The sequence below is a fragment of the Galeopterus variegatus genome, unplaced genomic scaffold, assembly GCF_000696425.1.
Source record: "Galeopterus variegatus unplaced genomic scaffold, G_variegatus-3.0.2 Scaffold3730, whole genome shotgun sequence".
Taxonomy (NCBI): domain Eukaryota; kingdom Metazoa; phylum Chordata; class Mammalia; order Dermoptera; family Cynocephalidae; genus Galeopterus; species Galeopterus variegatus.
This window is the reverse complement of record NW_007729841.1, coordinates 96721-110740: the sequence shown is the minus strand read 5'-3', so window position 1 is coordinate 110740 and position 14020 is coordinate 96721. Positions and strand designations below refer to the sequence as shown.

At 39.3% G+C, this 14020-nt stretch overlaps 1 protein-coding gene across 1 annotated transcript in view; it reads left to right on the top strand.

The window, feature by feature from the left end:
* Positions 1 to 14020, top strand: part of LOC103601428 (acetyl-CoA carboxylase 1) — a gene marked incomplete at its 3' end in the record, with an annotated part of 154829 nt that overhangs the window by 46118 nt on the left and 94691 nt on the right. The window contains exon 4 of the mRNA XM_008585835.1: positions 13652 to 13784. Within this exon, the coding sequence (XP_008584057.1) occupies positions 13652 to 13784 (133 nt within the window). The remainder of the gene's footprint in view (positions 1 to 13651; positions 13785 to 14020) is intronic.

Here is a 14020-nt window from a genome sequence, read left to right as displayed (position 1 = left end):
TTTTTTTTTTGGCAGCTGGCTGGTGCAGGGAATCGAACCCTGGACCTTGGTGTTATCAGTGGTATGCTCTAATAATATGTTCAATTTCTTTAGAAGGTTTAGCATTATTTAGATTTTCTACTTCTTCCTGGGTAGAATGGAGAGTTGTTTTTCAAGAGATTTATCAACTTCATCTAAATTTAAAAATTTATTGGCATAAAGGTCATCATAATATATCCATTTCTTTTTCATGTCTGTGATATTTGTAGTGATTCCCTCTTCCTTATTCCTAATATTGGCAATTAGCATTTTCTCTTTTATTCTTGATCAGTCATAATAGAAATTTATCAACATAATTGGCCTTTTCAAAGAACTAACATTTGGCTTTGTTGATTTTTTTTCTATTGCATGTTTGTTTTTGCTTGCATTTATGCCTGCTATCATCTTCATTCCCTTCTTTCTACTTTCTTTGGGTTTCATTTGCTGTTCTTTTACAAACTTTTTTGAGATAGATAACTAAATCATTGATTTTTAGTCCTTTCTGCTCTAATGTGTATACTGAAGACTATAAATTTCTCCCTAAGCCCAGCTTTAGCCTTATCCTACAAGTTTCCCCCCCCAACATTTTGTTGTAAAAAATTTCAGTCATATAGCAGAGTTGAGAGGATTTTATAGAGAACACCCACATACTCACCACTTAGATTCTACCATTAATGTTTTTCGTGTGTCTATCCATTTCTCTATCTCTGTATTCATTCATCAGTTCATCTTACTATATCCCCAAAGTTTTGACGTGGTATATTTTCATCATTCAATTAAAAACTTTTTAAAATTCTCATTGTGATTTTTTTTGACCCATAAATTATTTAAAAGTATATTGGTTAATTTCAAGGCACTTGGGTATTATATTATCTTTGTTATTGATTTTTCAGAGGACATACTCTATGTGATTTCAATCCTTTGAAATTTGTTGACACTTTATGACTTAGCATGCAGTCTATTTTGATAAAGTTTACTAAAAACTTGCAATGAATATTTATTTTTTAAGTTGAATGTGTATTTTTCAGTTATAATAGGGTTCTATATATATCAGTTAAGCTTTTTAGTTTTGTTCTTCTGTATCCTTGATTTTTTTCCTATTTGTTCTATCAGTTGCTAAAAGAGGAATATTAAAATACCCCACTATAAGAATCTTATAAATCAGTAAGATAAAAGACATTTGATACAATTGAAACATGGAGAAAGACTTGAACAGAAACTTCAAAAGAAGATATTCAAATGACAAGCATATGAAAAGGTGCTCAATATCATTAGTCATCAGGGATTTGAAAATTAAAATTATAATGTTAAACACTTATTCTAACCAAAAAAGCTAAAATTAAAAGACTAACAGTATCTTAGAGCATGGTGCTGATAATATCAAGGTCTAGGCATTCCATCCCTGTACTGGCCAGCCACCCCCCGCCCCCCCGCAAAAAAAAAAGACTAACAATATCAAGTTTTAGTAAGGGTGTGGAGCTCATCACTAGTAAGAATGTAAATTGGTACAACTAGTTTAGAAAACCTTTTGGCAGTATCTTTTAAAGCTAAACATACATATACTCCATCAATAAAAATTTTACTTTGGGGAATATACCCAAGAGAAATTATCACATTTGTCCACCAAAAATCATGTACAAGAACAAGTGCAGCCAAAATTCGTAAAGAACCCAAATATCCATGAATAATAGAAAAGATAAATAAACCAAGGGATGTTCACACAATAGAATACTACACAGCAATGAAAATGAACAAACGACTACTATGTTAACACATTGATGAATTTTATACATATAATATTGATCAAAAGAAGCCAGACATAAAATTTCATACAGTATAGCTATATGCATATGAAGTTAAAGAACAAGTAAGACTAATTTAAGGTGGTAGAGGTCAGAATAGTGTTTACCTTTGGGGAGAATGTTGACTAGGAAGAGAGCACTATTGAGCCTTCTGGGACCTTGGAAATATTCTGTATCTTGATGGGGTGATTGGTTGTGTGTGTGTGTGTGTGTGTGTGTGTGTGTGTGTGTGTGTGTAAAATTAATTGAGTTGAATACTTAAGCTTTGTGGACTTTGTTGTATGAAGTTATATCTCAATTCAAGGTAAATGAAATAGGTAGGACTTCCAGCTGTAGCTGAGTAGGGAGATTGGCAAATCCTCAACCCAAAAAGCAACTATAAAGCTTGACAAAATGGACAAAAACAACCATATTAGCACCCTTGAAACCGACCAAAGGCATACAATAATCTGAGAAACTTTTATGCTTGAATAACTGCTGAAATTCAGTAATGACAGTGAGAGTCTATGGTATTATTGCCTAAGACTGTTTCAATCTCCCTTTTCCCAGCTCATTTGGCATGAATGTTTTGCCATGAAGGTAGGCTGTGAGGACTAGCAGCTTTGATGCTGCAGTTGAAGGGAGCTTACTCAACTTTTAGGGGGCAGTGGATGATGTCTGTACGCACTGGTGGTGTCGGTGCGAGGGACTATCTTGGCAGTGGGTGAAGCCTGTTTGTTGTTGAGGCAAGCATATTCCTGGCAGGCACGGAGGAGATATAAGACCCAGTAGAAGTAAAAGCCAGGGCAGACTTGAAAGTGTACTGGACTTGGGCCGGCCCGGTGGCGCACTGGATAGTGCGCCGCTTGGGAAGCGCGGCGGCGCTCCCGCCTGAGGGTTCGGATCCCACATACAGACCGGTTCCCGCTCACTGGCTGAGCGAGGCGCGGGAGCAACACTGAGGGTTGCGATCCGTTGCCCGATACGGAAAAAGACAAAAAGACAAAAAAAAAAAAAAGTGTACTGGACTTGGGCCGGCCCGGTGGCCCACTGGATAGCGCGCCCCTCGGGAAGCGCGGCGGCGCTCCCGCCTGAGGGTTCGGATCCCACATACAGACCGGTTCCCGCTCACTGGCTGAGCGAGGCGCGGGAGCAACACTGAGGGTTGCGATCCGTTGCCCGATACGGAAAAAGACAAAAAGACAAAAAAAAAAAAAAGTGTACTGGACTTGGGCCGGCCCGGTGGCCCACTGGATAGCGCGCCCCTCGGGAAGCGCGGCGGCGCTCCCGCCTGAGGGTTCGGATCCCACATACAGACCGGTTCCCGCTCACTGGCTGAGCGAGGCGCGGGAGCAACACTGAGGGTTGCGATCCGTTGCCCGATACGGAAAAAGACAAAAAGACAAAAAAAAAAAAAAGTGTACTGGACTTGGGCCGGCCCGGTGGCCCACTGGATAGCGCGCCCCTCGGGAAGCGCGGCGGCGCTCCCGCCTGAGGGTTCGGATCCCACATACAGACCGGTTCCCGCTCACTGGCTGAGCGAGGCGCGGGAGCAACACTGAGGGTTGCGATCCGTTGCCCGATACGGAAAAAGACAAAAAGACAAAAAAAAAAAAAGGGGGGGGGGCCCTCAAACCCGCGGGGAAAAAAAAAAAAAAAAAAAAAAAAAAAAAAAAAAGTGTACTGGACTTTGAATGCACCACTCAGTCCCACACACAGACCCATGAACAGGGTACAAAAGCTTTACTGGCTTCAGGTGACTAATCATTGGCTAACATCTAATCTACATAGACATGAGGGGTGACTCCTTAGACGCCAGTGTAAATGTAAAAATCAAAAATAAAAAGAAAATGAGCAGAGACGTCAATGGCTGTACAATGAAGGGGAGACATATTTTACAGATTTAATCCAGGCAAATGATAAAGCCAAGAAAAGGAGAAAGAAAGAAAAGGTAGTAACAACAACCTTTATAGATAAAAGAAATCAGAATCCATCATTACTATGATGAATTGTTTTTTTTTTTTTTTTTTTGTCTTTTTTGTTACCGGTAAGGGAATCACACCCCTTGGCTTGGTGTCGCCCGCACCGCGCTCAGCCAGCGAGCGCACTGGTCATTCCTATATAGGATCCGAACCCACGGCGGGAGCGTCGCTGCGCTCCCTGCGCCGCACTCTCCCGAGTGTGCCACGGGCTCGGCCCTATGATGAATTGTTTAATGTTTAGTTTTCAATACAAAATCATGAGACATGCAAAGATGTAGAAAAGTGTGATGTATATTTAGGAAAAAGAGAAGTAAATAGAAACTGTCTGCAGGTGTTTTTAAATGCTGGATTTACCAAAGTCTTCAAAGCAGCTGCTATAAGTGTGTTCAAAGAACTAAAGAAAAACATGGTTAAAGAATTATTTAAAAGTCAGACAACAAACAAAAAACAGAAATTCTCAATAAGAAGAGAGAAATTATAAAAAAAGAAGCAAATGTCACCAGAGAGAATACACAGATGGCTAATAAGCTCGTGAAAAGATGTTTAATAGCTAATGGTAGTTTGCATTTAGGAAAATAGAAATAGTAATTATCTATTAGGAAAAATGCAAATTAAGATAACAATGAGATATTACTATATACCTATCAGAATGCCTAGATTAAAAAACTGACCACACCAAATGTTTGTGAGAATTTAGGGAAATTGGATCACTTGTACATTGTAAAATGATACAGCCACTTTGGAAAATAATTTGGCACTTTCTTATAAAACTAAACATTTATTTATGGTATGATCCAACAATTCCACTCCCAGTAATACACACAAGAAAAAGGAAACATATCCACATAAAAACATGTACATGAATGTTCATAGCAACATTATTCATAATAGCCACAAAGTAGAAACAATCTAATGTCCATCAACTGCTGATGGATAAACAAACATGATGTATTCATGCAATGAATACATGCAATCGATACATGACCATTAAAAAGAAATGAAGTACTGATACATGCTACAACATTGAAAACATTATACTGAGCAAAAGAAGCCAGTCACAAAAGACCACGTATTATTCCATTTATATGAAATGTCCATAATAAGCAAATCTATAAGGACAGAAAGTATATTAGTGATTGCCTAGGAATGGGTAGGATGCTGGGGAGATGAGTAGTGACTGCTACTGGATACAAGGTTTCTTTTTGGGGTGATGATGGTTCACAACTATGTGAATATACTAGAAACCATTGAATTGTACACTTTAAATAGGTGAAGTGTATGATGTGTGACTTATGTTTCAATAAAGTTGTAAGCAAAATTTAAAAAATGAGTTAGCAAGGTCACAGGCTGTAATATCTATATACAAAGGCCAATTGTATTTCTATATGCCAGCTAGAAATGAACAATCCAAAAATGAAATTAAGAAAATAAGTTTATTCACAATAGCATCAAAGAAAATAAAATACTTAAAAATAAATTTAACAATAAAGGTACAAGTCTTATACACTAAAAATTATAGAACATTGCTTACAGAAATTAAATAAAATCTACATAAATGGAGAGGCAGTCTATGTTCATGGATTGGAAGACTCAGTATTGTGAAGATGATAATTCTCCCTAAATTGGTCTATAAATTCACATAACATATCAAAATCCCAGTAGCCTTTTTTTTTTCTTTCTAGAATTTGACAAGCTGATCCTAAAATTTACATGGAAACCCAAAGGGCCCAGAATAACCAAAACAATTTTGAAAAAGGAGAGCAAAGTTGGAAGACTTATTCTATCTAATTCCAAAACCTACTATAAAGCCACAGTTATCAAGACTGTGTGATACTGCTGCAAGGATAGGTATATAGATCAATGGAGCAGTTGATTTTCAACAAAGGTACATCCTTGATCCAAGGTATCTTGCCTTATAAAAGCTCCGATGTAAAACAGTCTCTCACAGTGTGTGCTGCAGTATAACTCAGACTGCATTGCAATCTAGCCAGTGAATGCATCACTGTCTGTCGGGTAAACTGCTACGTCATCCTTGGTGCCTGGCATGTTACAATGCTGGGATCAGTGTGGGCTTCTATTTGGATTTTGTGCCAGGTATGTGTCTACCTTGGACACTCTTTATTCATGGTAGATTAAAATGGGGATGCTTTGAATTTGGAGAAATGAATGTGGCTTTTTATTTCTTGTGTTCTAATATTACAGAATGATTGTGGGTAGCATCTACAAAAGAGTAGGAACTCTAGCATTGCTTTTATATCTGGGTGTGCTGTGTTAGTGTTGGGTTGTTTTAGAAAGATCCTTTTAGTGAAAGGAAGCATAAGCTTGATTACAGAGCATGCCTCTTTAGTATATTTTTCTGTTATGGTCAAGTGCAAAATGGCCTGCTTTATTCTACACTCAGTGTTTTTGTTTTGTTTTGTTTTGTTTTGTTTTTTTCTTTTTGAGTGTTAAACTTGTATAACAAAAGCAGAGAGTGTTTCTCTTTTGGAAACTGCCTACCTCTGTAGACACTTAGATGTGTGTAAAATTAAGCTGCTTTTACTGTGGCTGTGTAACTGTCCTGAGCAAAGGCTCCAGTACTCTCTCTATATATTTTTTGGTGGCTGGCTAGTATGGGGATCCGAACCCTCTAGTACTCTATTTTTGAGGCATGTGATTCTGAAGAGGCATAAAAAATAAAAGGTCTCCTCTGTGTCGGCTTTATTCTTTAAAGGAAAAAGTAAATTTGACCAATTGTATTGGTTATTGGTGTAGTATGGAACAGACCAGGGAACAACCCAGGGCTTCCATTTTTTATTATGGCTGCTGTTATGTTGGCCTGTTTGAGTCTTTTCATCTTGGGTCACCTGAATGTCCTAAGATCAAGGTTTGCTTGTTTTAATCATTTATCTTCTATCTGATCATTTATCTTCTTTCTGTGCTCCAGGTCATTTGTGTACTTCTGTTTTGGAAGGTTTTTCTGGAAGGTTAATAGGTTCTTAGCATGATTGGCATCAGATTATTAACTATTTCTATCCAGCATTTTTTTTTTTTTTTTAAAGATGACCGGTAAGGGGATCTTAACCCTTGACTTGGTGTTGTCAGCACCACGCTCTCCCAAGTGAGCAAACCGGCCATCCCTATATAGGGATCCGAACCCGTGGCCTTGGTGTTATCAGCATCACACTCTCCCAAGTTAGCCACNGGATCTTAACCCTTGACTTGGTGTTGTCAGCACCATGCTCTCCCAAGTGAGCAAACCGGCCGTCCCTATATAGGGATCCGAACCCGTGGCCTTGGTGTTATCAGCATCACACTCTCCCAAGTTAGCCACGGGCCGGCCCTTACCCAGCATTTTGGTAGGAATTTTTTTTCTATGGTACATGATTCAGGTTAGATAAGAGTCTGGTGAATTATACCATTCTTGAGGACTTGTCTCAGGAAGTGATCATTTTATAGATTCTACGCAGTTAGAATCTTTTGCCATTGTTTTTTTCTCCCATTACAAGGGAGCAATATCATGAGCATTTACTTAAAAGCTAAAACAGGAAGATGTTACTGTATAACATTCAGCCATTGCTTCTTTTGTTTGTTTGTTTCATTGTTTATTTCTTTAAGGAATCTATTAGTCTGTGGCAGATTTGTTTTCATAGTAAGATATGTATCCCGGTAGTCTTCCTAGGCAGTATAGACCTTTGTCCAAAATATCTGTCTTGACCCCTTTTCCTTTTAAGGATTTTTTTTTTGTCTTTTTTTTTCGTGTCTGGCAATGGATCGCAACCCTCAGTGTCGCACCCGTACCAGACCGGGACCGGCAACGGGATCGCAACCCTCGGTGTTGCTCCCACACCTCGCTCAGCCAGTGAGCGGGAACCGGTCTGTATGTGGGATCCAAACCCTCGGCGGGAGCGCTGCCATGCTCCCAAGCGGCGCACTGTAGCAGTGTGCCACCGGGCTGGCCCCTTCCTTTTAAGGATTTTATCCACATCTTTTCCATATGCTTTTTATATTAGTACAATTTTTATTCTCATGTTTAAGTGAATAAAATCTTAGCTTGTTTGTCTGTATATATGACTACTTTGGCCTGAAAATTAGAATTATGGCTCCCACTTTATTCAAAGTTTCTTATTAGTGGTATGTTTCCTTTCTTGCTTTCTTCCCCTCCTGACATGCTTTTCCCCCTTTTGCGTTTGATAATCAGCATTATTTGTTTTGATTGGATTTCAGAAGTTACCTGCTTAGGCTGTGCTGTCCTCTTCCCTCTGGATTTCATGACCCCATTATTTTCCTGACTTAGTTGTCCTTGTAAACGTTGTCGTATTTATGCCCTGGGCCTTCCCTGTCATGTGCTTCTGGCAGCTAGGAGAGGCGGTGGTGCTTTTCTCTGGTGACTATCAGAAGAAAGTGACTGTTGTTGAAATATGTTTGCTGCTGCTAAAGCAGAGCTGCTAAGATCTGTTTTCTAGTTTTTACAAGCTTTTATATTTCTTCCACTCTCCTCTCAGTCCCTTTGGGAAATGAACTAATTCTGTGTGTGAACCAAGTATAGGGGGAAAATATGAAAAGAAGGTGGGGAAATATGGAAATTGGGGACAAAGTAGATGAAAAGACTAGTTTGAAGCCATACTCTATTCTGACTGAAGCAGGGCCAAGAAGTAGGTAGAAGGCATAGTATCTCTTGTCCTGGGATTTAAGCAGCTGCAAAAGAAGAACTGCGGCTTGTGTTTACAAGGCCAAAATCTGAAGAAAAAGTTCCATTCCTTTGCCATCTTGATATGGAGGGTTCTCCAGAGGAAAATAAGGAAATGAGATATTACATGCTTCAAAGGTAAGTTTTAGGGTGCCGTATTTGGGCTATATATGTATATAATCTTTAAAGAACAGTAAAGCACTGACGGCTAAGCCCTGGAATTTATGCAACATTTGATAACTTTTTTTTTGTATCTATAAGAAAATGAAAGCTGGGCCGGCCCGGTGGCGCACTGCTACAGTGCGCTGCTTGGGAGCGTGGTGGCGCTCCCACCGAGGGTTCGGATCCCACATATGGACCGGCCGCTCACTGGCTGAGCGAGGTGCAGGCGCGACACCGAGGGTTGCGATCCCGTTGCCGGTCCTGGTCCGGTACGGGCGCGACACTGAGGGTTGCGATCCGTTGCCGGTCATGAAAAAAGACAAAAAGGAAAAAAAAAAGAAAGAAAATGAAAGCTTTTTTTTTTTTTAAAGGAAATTGATAAAAACTGGCACGTTTGCTTCTGAATTACTAAAGCTTTAGTTTACGTTCAGAATTTGAACGAAAATACCTGAGCCCATGTGTGATAGTGTAGCTATGTTGAAAACAAGCACCCCTGTGTAGACTCTGCTGTGCTATTATTTCATTAAGAAATCTCAGTCTGTGCCAAATTTGCTCACTAGATTTGGCTGCTATTTCAAGAGTGAAGTCTCTTCAACTGTTGTGAAGAAATGATATTTGTTCCTTGTAGTATGTAGCATCCTCTTGAAGGTAATTTTGCAGAAAACTTTTTTAGAATGTATCTCTGGAGCCAGGAAAGTTGCCTGCTGCAATTGTCCTGGTAGGTAGCCAGACGAGTTGTTGAGGGTGCCATGCTCCCTTACCCTGGGATCTTTCTTCTTCTCGCTGTTAGAACTCAGGCTGATGAAGAAATGAGTCAGGCCATTGTGGTCCTTCTTCAAGCCTCTTGAAGGTCGGTGCCTCCTCAGCAGAGGATTGACATAAAAGACTTGAAATGATTTGCTTGACAGCAGTAATTAAGGGTCCCTCCATTTTCTTTTTTGTTTTGTTTGGTTGTTTTTATAATCTGGAGTTTTTATTTCAAACAAAGTTCCCTGAAACTTAAACTACTCTTAGGCAAAAACAGAAAATAAACACTTTGAGTTGGCAAAATTTGTCTTTGGAACAATCACCCTTTTCTTTTCCTTTTCCCCACCTATTCCACCCATTTGGGGTAAAACCAAGCAAAACATCCACTGAGAGTCAAAGAAGTAAAAAGTAACTGTGATATAATATTATATATTACATATAATATCAAAAAAGTGTCTTATGTATATACATGTATAAATATATCATATCAAAAAAATATAAAATGTTTGTTTAATATATTCATATAATGTGTTTTACATTTATACATGTATAAAACAAACATATATAAAACATTGTTTTTTGTATAAAACAAACATGCATATATAAACAAAATATGTACGTGTGTGTGTATGTGTCTAAATATTTGTGCTACCTCCTCCTCCCCCCACATTCATATATTGAAATCTAATCACCAGTGTGTCAGAAGATGAGGCCTTTGGGAGGTGATTAGGTCAGGAGGGCAGAGCTCTCATGAATGTGATTTGTGCCTTTATAAAAGAGGCTCCAGAGAGCTGCCTTGTACCTTCCACCATGTGAAGACACAGCAAGAAGGTGCCATCTGTGAACCAGGAAGAGAGAGTCCTCATCAGACTCCAATTTGCCAGTGCCTTGATCTTTGACTTCACAGCCTCCAGAATTATGAGAAATTTCTGTTGGGGGCTGGTTTCCAGAGCAACCAACCATGTAATTAGAGGGTTGGAACTTTCAGTCTCACCCTTTGACCTCTGGGGAGGAGAGAAAGGCTGAAGGTTGAGTTGATCACCAGTGTCCAATGATGTAATCAATTATGCCTCCATGATGAAGCCTTCATAAAAATCTCTGAGCTATGGGGTTGGGAGAGTTCTGGTGTACTGAACACATGGAGGTGTCTGGAGGGTGGTGTGCCTGGAGAGGGTATAGAACCTCTGAGTCCCTTCCAACAACCCTTGCCCTGTGCATCTTGTTCATCTGGTTGTTCATCTGTATCTTTTGTAATATCCTTTGTAAGAAATGGATAAATGTAAATAAAAGTTTACCTGAATTCTGTGAGCTGCTCTACCAAGTTTATTGAACCTGAGGAGGGGAGTCATGCAAACCTCGATTTATTTTTGGTTGGTCAGAAGTACAGATCACAACCTGGGACTTGCATTTGGTATCTGAAGTGGGGGCAGTCTTGTGGGACTGAGCCCCTATCCTGTGGGATCTGACACTATTTCCAGGTGGATAGTATCAGAATTGAATTATAGGATACCCAGCTAGAGTGGTCACAGAACTGTTCTGTGTTGTGAGAGTATAGTAGGAGAAAAACAATTTGTTGTTTTTCTTAAACACTTGACTGAGTTTTCCTACTATTTCTAATAATTTGTCTGCAGAATCTTTTATGTTTTCTATTTAAATGATCACATCATTTGCAAATAATGATAGTTTAACTTTCTCCTTTGCAGTCTTAATGACTAATTTTTTCCATTTTATTTCACTTGCTGGTACGTACTTACACAGAGTTTACATTTATAGATTTTCCAAAATTAAAATATAATTACATATTTATATAATAACAATATATACATAATTATATGGTATATAATTACATCATAACACATTTTTGACTAATAATTTGCCCATCTTTGCACCATTACCATACCGTTTTAGGATATTTTGTTTGGGATGCTTGCATGTACAAGTACATAGTCATGAGTAAAATGGACCTGGAATATTTCTTTAACATCTTTGTTTAGTTTTGGTAACTTCAGCGGGAGTTTTACTTCTTTTTCTATTTTCTGGAAGTTTGGTAGACAACTGCCCTTGAAAGTTTGGTAGATCTTTTCCTTTAAACCACCTGGACCTGGTATTTTCTTTGTGGGAAGATTTTAATGGTACTCTTTTATTTTGAAAGGATAACTTACTGCTGTCAAGGTTAGATTGTAGGGGAAAGGAAGAAAAGATGGGAATAGAAGAAAACCGCTGTCTATCAAACAGTGTAAAGTATAAAGGAGCTTATCTCTATTATGTTATTTAATCCTTGAAACACCCTTTTGGAGGATCTGTCAGTCAAGGTCCAGTCATGAGAAGAGAAACTGCATTAGGTATTATAAACAGAGGCCATTTAATAGCGGGAATTGTTTACTTGGGTCTTAGAAGAATAAAATAACAAAAAACGGATGCTGAGGTTACCCTGAGTTAATGATGACAGGAAGCAGCTATCACCCCTAGGGCTGGGAGATAAGAGGGAAGAGGTAGTGTTAACAGAACCTAGGAGCTTCGAGGAGGGCCCTTGGGGGCTGGTGCTCGGACCTTTGGGAGTAAGTTTGAGTAGCTGGTACTCAGATCCCTGAGGAGGAGGCCTGGCCTGACAGGTGATGGATAGGCCCAGGCAATGTGGTCCAGAGGATGAGTGAGTATGTGGTCCAAGGCTGGTACTCTGACTGCCAAGAAGCCACAGCCCACTGCTTCGGGTACCTCTAAGGCTTTTCCTGGGAATGTTGAAGGAAGCTAGAATAAACTCTTCATTACAGCTGGAGCATTGCTGATAAGAGCTGGAAAAAAGTAGGAAGTCCAATTTGTTACCTTTCTGCCTTCTCATAGGCAGAACTGAACAGGAAGGAGCTAGCAAAGGAAGTCTTGGAATGAAGTTTGCAGAGTCTTAGCCCTGTTGTCACAGAGTAGAGCATAAAAGGATGGGCTTGGAGCTAAGAGACAATAACTGGGTAAATAACTGGGACAATAAATATTATGCATATTTTACAAAGAGAAAACTGAAGCTGAACAAGGTTAAATTATTTGCCAAAGATCATTTTAGCTATTAAGTGGACAAATTTGAAATTTAAACCCAGGTCTCTGCTTTATTTGTCTAATCTAAGACACCATTGATTGTTAGAAGCACCATTATTTTATTTATTTCTTATGTATTGGTTAGAAAAAAAAATTGCCAATTAAATAAAGCACCAATTGTAATATATGTGTCGATTTTACAGATTTTAAAAAATAAACCAAAAAGATGGGGCATCTTACAGTTAGTGCTGCCTTGTAAAGAATTTGGTTTTGGGACCGGCCCATGGCTCACTCGGGAGAGTGTGGTTCTGATAATGCCAAGGCCACGGGTTCGGATCCCATATAGGGATGGCCAGTTGCTCACTAAGTGAGCGTGGTGCTGACAACACCAAGTCAAGGGTTAAGATCCCCTTACCGGTCATCTTTAAATAAAAAAGAAAAAAAAAGAATTTGGTTTTGAAGTTGTTGATTTTGAAATGCTTATGGGATACCCAAGTAAAACATTTAGCAGGCAGTTAAAAATGTGGAGTTATGGGCCGGCCCGGTGGCGCACTGCTACAGTGTTTTCTTAAACACTTGACTGAGTTTTCCTACTATTTCTAATAATTTGTCTGCAGAATCTTTTATGTCTGCTGTACGGCCAAGGCGGGTCGGCGCTCCCGCCGAGGGTTCGGATCCCACATACAGACCGGTTCCCGCTCACTGGCTGAGCAAGGTGCGGACGCAGCACCGAGGGTTGCGATCCCGTTGCCGGTCCCGGTCCGGTACGGGCGCGACACTGAGGGTTGCGATCTGTTGCCGGACACGAAAAAAGACAAAAAGGAAAAAAAAAAATGTGGAGTTACGACTCATAAGAAAGAAGGATGGAGATACTGAAGTGAAGGTCATCTGCACAACAGTCATGATCCAGTTAGCCTTGCTAACTGTTTTTTAGCGTTTAGCTGTCTGAGACTTTTATTTACACCATCTTGTTTCACTTTATCCTTTGCCTATCTCTTTGTGAGGGCATCTGTTGGTAAACCCTGACATTTTATTATTCAGGAACACTTATTTTTTTCCTTAAATTTCTTAAATTTCCACAGGCAAGGATCATTTTCTTTTCTATCTTCTATTTGAAAAATATGTGGTCTGCCAGCCTGCAGTCTTCACAAGGTTGCAGTTGGAAGTACTGTTATAAATATGGTAGCGAAAAGCAGGTCTCCAGAGGATATAGAGGGGTGAAGAAATCCTATTTACAGACTTTCATGGTTTCTGTATTTTTATAGGTCCAGCATGTCTGGCTTGCACCTAGTAAAGCAAGGTCGAGACCGAAAGAAAATAGACTCACAGCGAGATTTCACTGTGGCTTCTCCAGCAGAATTTGTTACTCGCTTCGGGGGAAACAAAGTGATTGAGAAGGTAAGTTGTAACTTGCTAAATTATTTTGTCAAAAGTACATGAGACCTAATGCCTAGATTTGTTGTTTAGATTTACTCAAAATTGATACTTAGATTTTCAGAGGCTTTGCTTGCCTCTTTATGCATAAATGTCCTTTCTGCTTCCCTAGCATCCTGTTATATAATTTCACTATTCTCAATAATATGTATTTACCACTGATAGTTTACTCATAGCTAATTAAGAAGATGAAACAGTGC